Consider the following 14,171-nt stretch of genomic DNA (forward strand, 5'->3'; position numbering starts at 1 on the left):
ATGTGCTGAACAAAGAGAAGTAATATATTGTTTGTTTAAGCATACAATGGAGGCGCAAAATGAATAATGAATGTAAATGAAGCAATGTTCAAAGCAGTGTTGGATGTGTTCGAAGTTTCAGAAGCGAAGACCTGGAGACCTGGATTGTATCTTCAGCAGGATTCTTTATTGAGAACACGTGCTGTTGGCATCTGCAGTCATCAATTCTAACTGTGGAAACTATTCAGTAGTTCTATACACATTTTAGGGGGCAGTCCTTACAAGTGAAGACAAAGCACTTAGGTGACGACCTTAAAAAAGCATGCAAGTGAAGTATTCGGGTATAGGAACCCAACCCAGCTTCTAAGGTGTCACCAGTCCTAATCCAGTCTCAGTAAACTTACATTAAAAGAGAACAGGACTGGCAGGAATCTCTTACTGGAAACTTTGCTTAACAGAATTATTCATCTGATATCATCATCATAAACTTAAATGCTAAATTCAATGTACTTCACTTTAGTTTTTCATTTGATGTTATGTCAAGACGTAGGATCAGCAGATCTTAAACAGATTCTTAAATTTGTAATCCCACAGGGATAACACATTAAGTAACACGAGATAAGTAATCAGATTACTTTTCCAAGTAACATTACTTTGAAATTTACAACTAAATATCTGAGTTACTTTGTCAAATAAGTAATGCAATTTCCTTTGTTTTCCCATGTATTGACCGACACCTCTCCTGTCCACATGTTGAGAGAAATCGATAATGAAGTGCAGAGGCGTTGTGTGTGTGAACATGATGGTTACTGTAGTTCTAGACTAACTGTAAGCAGGCATTTACTCATCTCACTTGCACAAAAACAAATTCAGTATTCATCAAAATTATTAAAAACAGTGAAATGCAAACTCAGAATATTACACAAAACTGTACTTTATGTATTTAATCTCACTTTCAGGGCCGTAGGCAGGATATCCGGGGTCCGGGGTCCCGGTGCAGGTTGTTGCTTATCCCACTCGGTTGAAATCGCAGGCACCTTCATGCATTACTTTATGTAAAAAATAACGCCATTAGCATACTTTTTTTTAAGGAGTACCGTAATATGGTAAGGCATTACTTTTAAAAGTAACTTTCCCCAACACTGAAAATGAATAATTAACAGTGGAAAGGAAATGTGCAAAGCTTGACATTCTTTTATTTAATAATTATTTTTTTTGCAAATGCCAAGTTTTTACAAAAACCAATGAGTCTTTTTGTCCCACGTCAGTGTTTATAACACATTTATTAGTGCATTGTTCATAAAGAAGCACATCCATACCTTTTTTTATGAAATGACATATTAAACAAAGTCAAAAAGGGTGTGAAGAAGAAAAAAATATACACAATCCCATCCAGAACATTTTTCCTGAGCACTCCCATTAGTCTTCTGAAATCCCTTCACAGTGCGATTGCGCACAACTTCCTATAAACAGACAAGCAAAAGGGCTCATTGTAAAAAAAACACATTCTGATTAGTGATCTTTGAAATTATAAACAACAATTACAGTTCATAATCAATGGAATGAATTCAAATAAACCACAATTACTTTGTCTCTTCCATTGTAACATCCACAAATTTGCAGATCTTTAGATCTCTCTCTAGAATGCTCTTTTTTAGACCCTGAATCTCTTCCTCAGCTTTCTTTTTTTCAGCTTCTTGGTCTCCTGCAGAGTAACATGTGAGATGAAATGACACTATCCACATACCTTCTGACACTATCGTTCTAATAAACCCCAGAAATAAGAGTAACTCATACTTACCCTTTAGTTTGTTAAGTGCTTCTTTTGCTTCATTGCTCTTCTTCTCTAATGTACCCTGAAACAGAGATAGACTGTGTGAGAGCACATATAAGCTTATGGTTTATACAGTATGGTCAGACAAAACAGGAATACAGGGCTCAGTTTAACAGAGAACAGACTGTCGACAAACTTGACTTGCATAGATGCTGTAAAACATCCACTGTGATTTACTACAATACTGTAAAGAATCATGAAACATTAGCACATTCCAACTATCAAGAGACTCATATTTTAGGAACCTTTCAAATTAGAGCAAATAGACGCCTAAAAGACAACACTGTACTGTTCAGGTTTGTAAGATCTTCTTTTGAAAGAAGTATCTTCTGCTCACCAAGGCTGCATTTATTGGTCCAAAAATACAGTAAACCACAAATATTGAGAAATATTTGACTGTTTTCTATTTTACTATATTTTAAAATGTAATTTATTACTGCGATGCAAATCTGAATTTTCAGCATCACTACTGAGTCATAACAGTCTTCGGTGTCACATGATCCTTCAGAAATCATTCTAATATGCTTATTTGGTGCTTACAATGTTTTTTATTATTATTATCAAAAAACAGTTTAATGGGGTTTTTTTGTTGTTGAGGAAATTGTGATAGTGTTTTTCTTTGATAAATAACTAGAATAGAATTTAATACATCCTTGCTAAATACAAGTATTTATTAAAAAATATATATTGCCGACCCCAACCTTTTAACAGCTATATTGCGTGTATGTGTGTGATCAAACTAACATTCTGAAATTTCCAATCGTACTTCGCGTTTATATTATTATCATTATTATAGAAGTAATGTATTTGATTCAGAAATGGCAAGCTGTCTATTGGTTCTTTGGTTTTACTTATCTTGAAAAGCTGCAAAACTGGAAATACAGTTTTCATTCCATGTATAAACAGTGAGTTCCAACTGAATTTAATGTTTGCATATTTAGTTTTGCCCTATTGGCAAAGAGTCACATCTCAAAACCGCATACTGTTCGAGTTTCATAACATTAAATATGATCATATATGTGGAAATATAATCATTCTGTGCCCCTGTAAATCTTATGGGAAAACTTCCTGTTCCTAATTCACTATTAATTACTTATTCAATTCAATTCATATTTATTTGTATAGGGCTTTTCACAATACATTTAGTTTCAAAGCAACTTTACAGAAAATGAATGCGTCTACATTATAATTTAGAGCTTATGCTTTTGCGTTGGTGAATATTTGAATCATATAATGTGTATATAAATGTATGAATGTACTGTATGAGAAAAAATAATGAATCAAGCTTTTCACCATTTTATCTTTTGCATTGACTAGTTCATTTTAAATAGTCCTGTGGTCTGACAAAAAAAATATTTAAAAGTCCAAATATTTTTTTCTCATGGTCATAGCTACAAAATTCAAAAGTTTAGGGTCAGAAAGATACTTTTTTTTTGTAATTGTTTTTTATTATTACGTGTACCAGTGTTGGGGGTAATGCTTTACAACCAATGTAAGTTATATAATCAATTACTTGTCAAGTAACTAATAAAATAACAGATTAGTTTTAAATTTAGAACAAAATATATGAGTTTTCAAATAAATAACAAATAAATCTTAAACAGATTCTTAAATTTGTAATCCCACAGGGATAGCGCATTACAAGTAACACACGATATGTAATCAGATTACTTTTCCAAGTAACTAGTAAAGTAACACATTACTTTTAAATTTACAAGTTACTTTGTCAAATAAGTAATGCAATTTACTTTGTTTTCCCATGTATTGACTGACACCTCTCCTGTCCACATGTTGAGAGAAATCGATAATGAAGTGCAGAGGCGTTGTGTGTGTGAACATGATGGTTACTGTAGTTCTAGACTAACTGTAAGCAGGCATTTACTCATCTCACTTGCACAAAAACAGATTCAGTATTCATCAAAATTATTAAAAACGGTGAAATGCAAACTTAGAATATTATGCAAACCTGCAATAATTAACTATCCTAAATGACACAATATACTTCATATTTGCTGAGCCAATTCAACCATATATTCTTCTGCAATCTAGAAATGACATCACAGGTGAAAGGTTTGTTTGAGCTGCACCCTTTTCTGTACAGGTGTGAATCTGCATTTCAGCCTGAGACTTTTTCATTTCACTTTTGGTGTGAAAGGACCTTTACATTTGCCAAAAATATACGTTTTTTGATATTAAAAAACAAACAAGCAATCCCAGACCAGGTGAGAAAAAGTAACACCAAAGTAACGTAAAGCATTAGTGACTAAGAAACGCAAATAGTTACTTTTTTTTAGGGAGTAACGTGTAATCCAATACTTTTAAAAGTAACTTTCCCCAACACTGACTTGTATTCAGCGAGAACACATAAAATTGATCAAAAGTGACACTAAAGGCATGTATAATGTTACAAATGATTTTGGTTTCAAATGAGTGCTGTTCTTTTAAACTTTCTATTCATCAAAGAATCCTGAAAAAAAAAACTATCACAGTTTACAAAAATATTACAAGCAGCACAACTGTTTTCAACATTGAGTATAATACGTTTCTTGAGCTACAAATCAGCATATTAGAATGATTTCTGAAGGATCATGTTACACTAAAGACTGGAGAAATCATGTTGAAAATTCAGCTTTGCATCACTGGAATAAATTACATTTTAAAACATATTAAAATAGAAAACAGATATTTTTAGGGTTAAAATGCAATAACATTTCACAATATTACAGCTTTTCTGTTGTTCTTTATCAAATAAATGCAACCTTGGTGAGGGAAAAAAAAATCTTACCGACCCCTAACTATTAAACAGTAATGTATATAGTATTTCACGCCACAGGACGTCAACTTCTCAAAAGGATTTTATGTCACCTAGCCTCATATCACAGACAAAAGAGCAAAAAGGAGTTGCTGCGTGCAAAGGCAGAGAAAAAGCATAAAATGAATTTGATCAAGCTAATCCAAGTTTGTGATTGATCTAAAGTGAATGAATCAAATTCTATTAACTCTTGCCTTAAATCAGAAAATCACTGTAAAGCTCAACTGCTTCAAGATCATTTACAATACCTTCCCGGTTTTGCAGGTACTGAGTTCCTTTTCAGATTCAGCAGTGCCTTTCTTAAAGTCATCCCTCTGTTTTTTGAGCATATCCCTCTGTGTGATCAGGGCACTAAGCTTTTTACTGATATCGTCCACTTTCGTCTTGGCTGACATGATTCCATCCTCCTTAAACTTCACCTGTTCACTGGAAACAACGATGCGGGTTTGCAGGTTGCGTATGTTGAGCTCCTGCTTTATGGCCTGGTAGGTTATAATCACCAGGGCACATAAGGCCAGGAAAACCATTGCCGACACGCCTCTCATCCTGAGGGAATAAAGGTAGGAAGAGAGATGAAGAGAAGACCAAGAGAGTTCCTCAGGGGACCGCTGATTTTGTTTTCTCTCTCTTTCTCTGTCTGTAGACACAGTCACTTGGTTCTCATGGCAGCAGCACCTATGCTGTCGAACGAAACTGACTCAACTACCTGTCTTGTCTTCCGGAAAAGCATTCGATCTGAGCCGTAGACAGGTAAAACCGGATGTCTGGGTTTAAGTAAACAAATGTGTGTGTGTGTGTGTGTGTGTGTGTGTTGGGGGAGCGTGAGAGAGAGAGAGAGAGAGAGAGAGAGAGAGAGAGAGAGAGAGAGAGAGAAACCTCAACACTTCCTTGATGCTGTTGCTGTGATCCCTGACCAACTTTTCCATATTCTCCACCCACCTCCGTGTCATCAAAGAAAAATAGGAACACTATAGCATCAACTCTCAAGAATTTTGTTTTCTTGTTCCCATCAAGTAATACATAGGCCAATATACACACACACCTACAGTCCTCCCTTATCTCTCACACATCAACCCAACAGGGGGACTTCAGGGTTTAAGGTGTGGCATTATAAAACTCTGCAACTTTGGTCAATCATTAGGCTACAAGGTGGTTAAACAGGATGAGCCACGACAGTCTTGTTTGCACGACTTAACCAACATGTCACCCCCCCCCCCCCCCCCCCCCCGCGTTTATCAGGTGCTCACCTAGTTCGTTGAGGTTTCAATACTCTACTGTGAAGGTTTGGCTCGACTGAAGTAAACATTACTTTGTCCATCATTGTCCTTGGATTTCAATTCAAGTGGCAAATTTCAGGCGTGATTAAATAGTATTTCTTCTATGTGTAACAATACTTATTTATTTCATTAGCTACTTGGACGTGAGACGTGGTCGTACAAGAACCCGTCGGAACAAGCGTCCTCGTGTCAACGACTCGCTGAACCGACTCATTGAACGGAGAATCATTTCTGTCGGACACAAACATGTCCAGTTCATTATAAGCTGTGAACTGATGAGCCAGTGAGTGACAGGACTTGACTGAAGTTAGGCCTAGCAGAATGTTAAATAAACTTATTGATGGAAGAAAAACGTTAAAAATACACAGGCCATTTTCTCAAAATGTGTTTTTTTTTCTCATGCAATGAGCCTGAAATCATTCAAGTAACCCTTACATAGCCTATTCAAAATGTCCATTATTTATTAATAATTGATTCTTCTAGGCTATGTTCTGAAGGTTTTTACTGGGTTTGTTGTGTTTGAAATATATGATTTTTTTTCTGGGTCTTTATCCAATGTTCAGATTTCTTTGACACATTTCTGGACACATGAAATACAACATAAACATCAAAACGTGGCTGCCTACATTTGATTTATGTGGTCATGACGTAGGCTACATTAATTGCTGAATCAGTTTAACCTGTCCTTGGAACGAACTGTTCGAAAGAACCGATACGGGGAGATGAGTCGGACTTTCCATCAAGCAACGTCCTACGTATTATTTGCTCGACATCACTGTGAACGTAGGTAGCCTACACCAATGCGTTCGGGGAGTGGGCGTGGTTTTTCACAGGTGGGCTGTGTTACCTGTATCGTCGTCTCCACTCCTTTTCAAGCACCGCTCAGATGTGAACAGGTAGGCAGGCCTATTCACCGAGCGTTAAAATAAAAAGTCAAACCAGGAAGGAAGCTATTTGAGGATTTATTTATTTTTCATTTGTATATTTTATTATCGATCTCGGTTAATATCACCGAGAATACACAGCGTCAGCTCTTCAAAATAATGCAACAGTCGTCGTCTTTTGGGAGGTGTTAGTAAATCTCCGACAGGTAACTCCGATCCTCTGTCCACCTGATCTGAAACGAGTCCAGTTTCCTCTCGAGTCCTCCATCATGAAGTTTCCTGCATATCTGTTGGGTTTTGTCTTGGTGTGCTGTCTGGGCATCGCTGGCTACATCCATACCAGACGGAAGAATGAACTGCATTTGAATAAACAGGCTTCATTTCTAGATATTAAATTCAGAGTTACCAGGGATGTTCTGGGGGAATACGAAGATCAGTTGATCCAGTCCAACACAGAAATGGAAAAGACTAAGAAAGAGGTGGATACTCTAACCGAAGACGTGTCCAAAGTTAAGACCCTAGTGGATCAGAAAAAGAGTGACGCTAATAACTGTAAAGGAGACAAGGTGGGTTGAATATGGAGGGATTTTTTAATGTTTCATTTGCGCTCAACAATTAATATCCATCTTAGACCTTCATTGTATTACTATTATAACTGCCTGTATGACTCCAAACACAATGTCTCAATTGTAGGCCTAAGTGTCACCTGTGGTTTATTATAACCTCTTTCATTTTTCTTCTCCAGAAACGACTCGCAGATGAAATTGCTTCTTCAGAGTCAGAGAAGAAACATATCCAGGGTGAGTTTCTTTTCAGTTTAAAAAGAAACCCGTAGGCTATAGAAAATATCGACCAAAAGTAGAAAAACAGCTATTTATGTTCACCTTGCATTGCAATTTGCATTGTATCTCAGATTAACCAGATTTGTAATTTATTATTAATCCTGACAATACTCAATACTGCCCCCCTGCGGCAACAAATGCAAGTCAGTCGTGCCTGGATAATGCCAGCTAAATGAATAATGATGTATATTGTTAGTCATTGAGTATTGAAATTGTGCTATTGATTTTTTTGTGTTTCCTCATTTTGTCATTATTTGTTTTGCTTTGACCTGCTTTTGAAAATATCCTCTCAGACATTTTTCTGTTTTCTGTCCCTAGATGAATTTGTCAAGGAGAAGTCTTATTGGGAAACAGAGGTTGCTTCTCTAAAAAAACAACTGGAGCAGGAGAGCACACTCTGCAAGTACATCGACAAGACCTCTGAGGAGGGAAGGTGAGTGGATTTGTATAACAGAATCATTTGTTATGGATATCCAATCTCATTTTACTATCAGAAAACCTGTGAAGTTAGTTGCGGTTAAATATGTGCAGAACTTGTTTGGTCATTGACAGCCATTCTGTGCTCTGTTCAGAATGTACATATTAACCTGAAGCCTTTAATTGGGGAGTTTACATATTTACACTTCAAATTAAAAGATTATTTTTTTAAATGTAATTTAAATAGAAAATCGATGAAGAGCATTCCATTAACGTTGCTTAACAATACTCCTTTACTTCTCCAAGGAAACTGTGTAACATAATTGAAGAGCCACAAAAGGTAGAGGTAAAGGAACCGGCAGCAGACAATCCCAAACCTGAGGAAAAAAAAGTTGAAGCGCCAGAAGCTGAACAGCCAAAAGTAAAGGGGGAGTGAAGAAAAACCAAGTGGATTGAGTTCGTGTGTGTTAAGGAGACGGAAAACAATACTATGCCAGTATCCGGTGGAGAATTGAATAGGAAGATTAGCTAAAGCTGAACATCTTGCTTGGTTTGATCTCCAACATTTCACAAGCACCCCTCAAATGACAGACACACACTTTCAGCCATGCACACAACAAACCTGGATTTGAAGTTAGACTGATAACATCATGCGTTGTGTCATATTCTTGGTCTGTTTTGGTTTATAAGAAATATGGGATGACACAGATATATTGACCATTTCAGCTGCATATCTGCTATATATCAGTTGATTTTGTTGTCCACTTTATCCACAATTAAGTTATGAAATTGTCTTTGACAATTTTTTTTGTTCCTTTGCTTTTTTATACAGAGTCAGGTTCCTTTGCTTTCTTGGGTGTGTTTGTCCTTTTAATATTTCTTTATTTCTTCATTATTGTTTGCCCCTGTTACAGTGTCATCATGACCCTCCCTCAGGCTCATGCATACATGCCCGCTTGTATCGACCAATGGGAACGCTCTGACCCTCTTACTGTCACTCCTAATTATCCTCACCCTGTTACCCCAGTTCCTATTGTTATATAGTCCTTTCAACAACGAGCTTAACCCATCAGAGCCTTCAGTGAAGCAGTTATGAAGTTCAAAGGGTTTCTCTTCAGTGTCATTCGTTATAAGTTTTGGTTTTATTCTGAAAAACTGTGATGCTTAATGTAAAAATAAAGGCAGAGTTTGGTTAGACACTCCCTTTTATGTATTCTTCCAGTAAATGGATGGTTACTCTGCTATTTAAATTGTAATCTAATCTTAAACGGTGTCTTGAAAGCTGAATATTTCGTTCTAGGTTGTTAAACCAGTTTGATGGGTATGTAAAAGTAATGTCACAATAGGTTTGTGACATCCAGTTTGAGACAAAACATGACAGAAGTTTTAATATACAGCACCACCTTCTGACAAATCCTTGGCAGTATTTATAGTTGTGTTAAACAGAACTGGAATATTCCAGGTTTAATTGAAGTTAAGCTCAATAAAGAGTAAACTTAAAAATGTATGGCATAGTTACAGACTTTTTTAGATTAATAATTTAGCATTTTCTTTAAAAAAAAATAAAGGATTTGATAGCAGAAATGTGCAGCTTATTATTGCATAAACTCACTTGCATAAATTTGTTTAAAAGGTTAGTTCACTCAAAAATAAAAATTCTGTCATTATTTACTCTCCCTAATGTCGTCCCAAATCCAAACCTGTTCAGTGGAACATAAAAGAAGATATTCTGAGTGTTTTAAATGTCTTAATTTTTTTATCTAAACAATGGAAGTAACTTGCGGTGGGGTTGTTAAGGGTGTTGGAGATCAGCAGAAGAACAGAAAACAGCTGTTTTAATGGCGTTAAAGTGTGTGAGTCACGGTTGGTGCTCTGCCTTTATAAAGCAGCACCGAACGCCAATTCCACTGACTTTTTATGATGTTTTATTAACAAAGTTCGGGAGGAGCACGTTCAAATAATTGATCCAATTATCACATCATTCCAACCAGCTGTCGACAATCATTAATCAACATGTCTATCCAATCAGCATGAGTTGGAGAGCTATATACTGATTTGACTCGCCAATGTTCCTCGACAGTTTTCAGCATTCCTCCATCACCCCGTCTCCTCACACTCGCCTGGTTACTTCTTAACCAGTAATACGGGGCAGGCTTGTGCACAATTCAGAATTGAATTTAGAATGACTCCTAAATTCCAACTCAATTCTTGAATTTGAATTGATGTCAAAAACAGGATCTAGAATTACAATTCGAATTTGAATTAAAGGAAGCAGCATTGCAATTCAAAACAAATTCTAAGAAATGCATATAGATATTTTAAGTGAAGTGTTTAACAATGCAGTTATTGTCAGATACAGTATATGTCAGATATGATTGCATTACATATTCTATAAATTATATTAGTTTGAACTACTTGTACAGATTACATTAACAGGAAATATTTTCCCCCAGCAATGAATGTTAAAAGCTTTAGTCACAGAACAAATAATTAAGTTTGATTTATTGTAATTGTAATTTTGTGGAACATGATAGAACATGACTCCCATTACTTCAGTAAATCTTTAGAAAAAAACATAAACAATTTTAGGTGGACATTTGTTTATATATATATATATATATATATATATATATATATATATATATATATATATATATATATATATATATATATATATATATCTTTTGTGTGACTACAGTCACGCTTTGTGTACCGCACAGCATTTTGACCCCTTGTCCCCCACGTCGCATATTGAGAAAATGTCCCGCATTTTTATCAGTCTGTTTGTTTTTAATTATCATATTAAGAAAATGTGCATGCGTTCTTTTGCCTTTTTAAGAAAGCATTTTATTTATTCTTTTTGCGCCGTAGTTTTTCACCTGTAGGCTATTTAACAGCGCTTCGTCAGAAGTAGGCTACAAATAGCCTACAACAGCCGTTTTTAAAATCATATCCAATGGTTGAAAAGAAAGAGTAAACACTCGGTGATTCGTTCAATGTGTTCCCTGTCAGAAAACAAATGGATAATTCGGTCAATTAAAATTTTAATTAAACAGAATTTATCAACTTATTGCCTGCTATAGTTGTTTTAATTCACATCCTTTCTAAAAATATGAAAGTGTTTGGTGTAATATATTCTTAATATATAAGGCTGTCAATAAACTAATTTCATGTTGTTTTATATTTTATTTGTTCATTATTTATTTTGTTAGATTTTAGTTGGACTTTTTGGATTTTAGTTGGACAAAAATAGTGATCTGCATGATGCCTGCTGCCTTGCTCAGTGAATTTAAATGGCAAGTAAAATAAAGACATGTTATGTTACATTGTGATGTAATTGTGTTGTCTGGAAGGGACTAAATAACTAAGTATTTTTATCAGCTGAAATGCAGAATACAAATGTTTTTATTAAGTTAAATGGACATTATATAACAGTTTCAGGTTATGTTTTAGTGTTGGTAACATGTCCCACACAAACTTAGTATCCGTCCCACATTTGGTTTGTTTGATAGTGGTCACCCTATGTGTGACTGTGTGGAATTTCTTTGAATTGCCATGAATTTAATTCCACTTCCTGTCATTCCAATTCAAATTAAAATTCAACTTCCTGTGGGGCGGAGTCATTCATGAATTGAATGGAGGCCAATTCTGAAATTCTGAATTTTGCACAAGCCTGATATCGTACTCTGGTTTCGGGCCAAATATCCGAGCTCGGAGCCCTCTCCGCGGACAGCACGGCAAATATTAATACCATTTATTATCTAACTTATTTGTAAGTGTGAACTAGTGAAGTTCTTCAGACCGCTGACCGTCTGATCAAGCCTGACATAGAAGTTCCTCGCTACTATTGTGAACGTGGCCATAAATTATATATTGTTAATAGGAAGCATCACTAAAATAATTACATGTTTATTTAAATCTAAAAAGTTACATTCTGATCTAACATTCGCTCATACTGATCTTTTCCTTCCGTCACCCCGGTCTTACCTTGAATGATGTCATTCTGGCATCACAGAAAGTTTAATCTCTTTGCTTTTCAAAGAGTGTCTGTCATGTTCGGCAAAGAGAACAGGAAGCAAATGCAGTACTCAGAATTTATTGGAACAGATACAGGCTCAGGATAAGACACGGGTGAGGACAGGTAACGCAGGGACTTCGATGGTCAGAGTGCGGTGAATCCTCGTGAAATGAAGTGCCAAGACGAGACGAAACAATCCAACACCAAGACGACGAATCCACAGGAACACGATGACGGGAAAACCAGGAAACAAGACTCAACACCGACACCCAGGACATCAAACAACGATCTGACAAAGGGAATGAGATAACGGTGAGTTTTAAGCAGTGAGGGAGATTAACTGCAGCTGGTGATGAATGATGATGATCAGCTGGAGCGTATCAAGGAATGACAACACAATCACGCCCACTACACACGTGCTTTAATACCACAAAATAAACACGAGACGAGAAGGAAACATTGGATCAGTATACTGTGACAGTACCCCTCTCCTAAGAATGCCTCCTGGTAATCATCGATCAAGGAGTGATCCAGAATGTCTCTGGCAGATACCCAACTTCTCTCCTCCGGACCGTAACCTTCCCAGTCCACCAAGTACTGGAATCCGCGCCCCATCCGCCTAGAATCCAGAATCCGATTTACCGAATAGGTGGTCTCCCCATCTACGAGACGCGGCGGGGGGGGGGGGGGAACCGGGACAGGCGGATTAATTTGAGCATGAAACACGGGCTTAATCTTGGAAACGTGAAATACGGGGTGAATTCTCCTGTACGCAGGAGGTAAACTAAGGCGGATTGCCACCGGACTAATGATCTTGGTGACAGTGAACGGGCCAATCAATTTGGGAGCAAGCTTATTAGAAACGGAGCGGAGAGGAATGTTCTTAGTAGAAAGCCACACTTTTTGACCGACGACGTATACGGGAGGCTTCGACCGGTGGCGATCGGCCTTAGCCTTGGTGCGCGCCCCCACTTGGAGTAAAGTCTCACGGGCTCTAGTCCAAGTGCGGTGACACCTCTGGATAAAGGCGTGAGCAGAGGGGACCGCGACCTCGGATTCCAGACTGGGAAAAATTGGTGGCTGGTAACCTACACTACACTCAAACGGAGAGAGGCCCGTGGTCGACACTGGTAAGATATTGTAGGCGTACTCCACCATGGACAGCTGTTGGCTCCATGAGGAAGGATTCTTGGATACCAAACATCGTAACACTCTCTCCAGATCTTGGTTGGCTCTCTCGGTCTGACCATTGCTCTGAGGGTGAAACCCTGCAGACAGACTAACCGTCACCCTCAGTAATTTACAAAATTCTTGCCAAAATTTGGACACAAATTGGGGTCCTCTGTCAGAGACCACGTCCATCGGGAGGCCATGTAAGCGAAAGACGTGGTCAACGACTGTCAACGCTGTCTCCTTAGCTGAGGGTAATTTGGGTAAGGGAATAAAGTAAAGCCTTCGAGAACCGGTCCACCACTGTCAAAGCGACAGTGTTACCCTGGGAGGGTGGGAGGGCGGTGATAAAATCTAGAGCGATATGGCGACAGGGTCTCGAAGGGACTGGCATGCTGTTGGAGGAGCCCATCTGGAGGTCGATTGGAAGTCTTACCCGTGGCACAAACCGAGCAAGCCAAAACAAAACTGTGAATGTCACGATTCATAAGTCGCCACCAGAATCGTTGCTTAACTAAAAACTTAGTACGATTAACTCCTGGATGACAAGCTATGTTGGAACAATGGCCCCACCGGATGACGTCTTACCTTAATCTCTCCGGCACAAATAACCGACTCAGTGGACATTCGGGCGGAGGCGTTACCGCTTCTAAGGCCTTCTTGACCTTCGATTCGATCTCCAATACGAGTGTGGAAACAAATAGGATCTCCGGTAAAATGCACTCGGGAGTAGACGGGCGTTCGGAGCGATCAAAAATACGAGACGAAGAATCGGGTTTGATGTTTTTAGAACCCGGGCGGTACGAGAGAGAAAAATCAAAACGACCGAAAAAAAGTGCCCACCGGGCCTGCCTGGAGTTCAATCTTTTGGCGGTTCTGATGTACTCCAAGTGTGGTCGGTCCAGACGATAAAGGTACCCCCGAACCCTCTAACCAAT

The 14,171-nt window shown here is 37.8% G+C and overlaps 3 protein-coding genes across 4 annotated transcripts in view; 1 reads left to right on the plus strand and 2 right to left on the minus strand.

Moving 5' to 3' along the window:
• arhgef5 (Rho guanine nucleotide exchange factor (GEF) 5) overlaps positions 1-14,171 on the minus strand; it is a 186,953-nt gene that overhangs the window by 82,237 nt on the left and 90,545 nt on the right. The gene's annotated exons all lie outside the window — the stretch shown is intronic.
• On the minus strand, positions 145-6,093 carry LOC143716323 (uncharacterized). The gene is made up of 5 exons (XM_077208820.1): positions 5,873-6,093; positions 4,874-5,171; positions 1,781-1,835; positions 1,567-1,684; positions 145-1,442 (listed from the first exon to the last, which is right to left on the minus strand). The coding sequence occupies exons 1-5, from the start codon at positions 5,944-5,946 to the stop codon at positions 1,418-1,420; spliced, it is 570 nt and encodes a 189-aa protein (XP_077064935.1). The 5' UTR covers positions 5,947-6,093; the 3' UTR covers positions 145-1,417.
• On the plus strand, positions 6,596-9,244 carry LOC143716109 (uncharacterized). Of its 2 annotated transcripts, XM_077208297.1 has the most exons (5): positions 6,619-7,352; positions 7,532-7,586; positions 7,947-8,061; positions 8,352-8,501; positions 8,960-9,244. In XM_077208297.1, exons 1-4 carry the CDS (start codon positions 7,056-7,058, stop codon positions 8,479-8,481), a joined length of 597 nt encoding a protein of 198 aa, XP_077064412.1. In that variant the 5' UTR covers positions 6,619-7,055; the 3' UTR covers positions 8,482-8,501; positions 8,960-9,244. The 2 variants fall into 2 exon arrangements, with proteins under 2 accessions (XP_077064403.1, XP_077064412.1); XM_077208288.1 differs by having other exon boundaries at positions 6,596-7,352; positions 8,352-9,244.

This window comes from Siphateles boraxobius, unplaced genomic scaffold, assembly GCF_051911475.1.
Source record: "Siphateles boraxobius isolate OS27281-9 unplaced genomic scaffold, OSU_SipBor_1 12, whole genome shotgun sequence".
Lineage (NCBI taxonomy): Eukaryota > Metazoa > Chordata > Actinopteri > Cypriniformes > Leuciscidae > Siphateles > Siphateles boraxobius.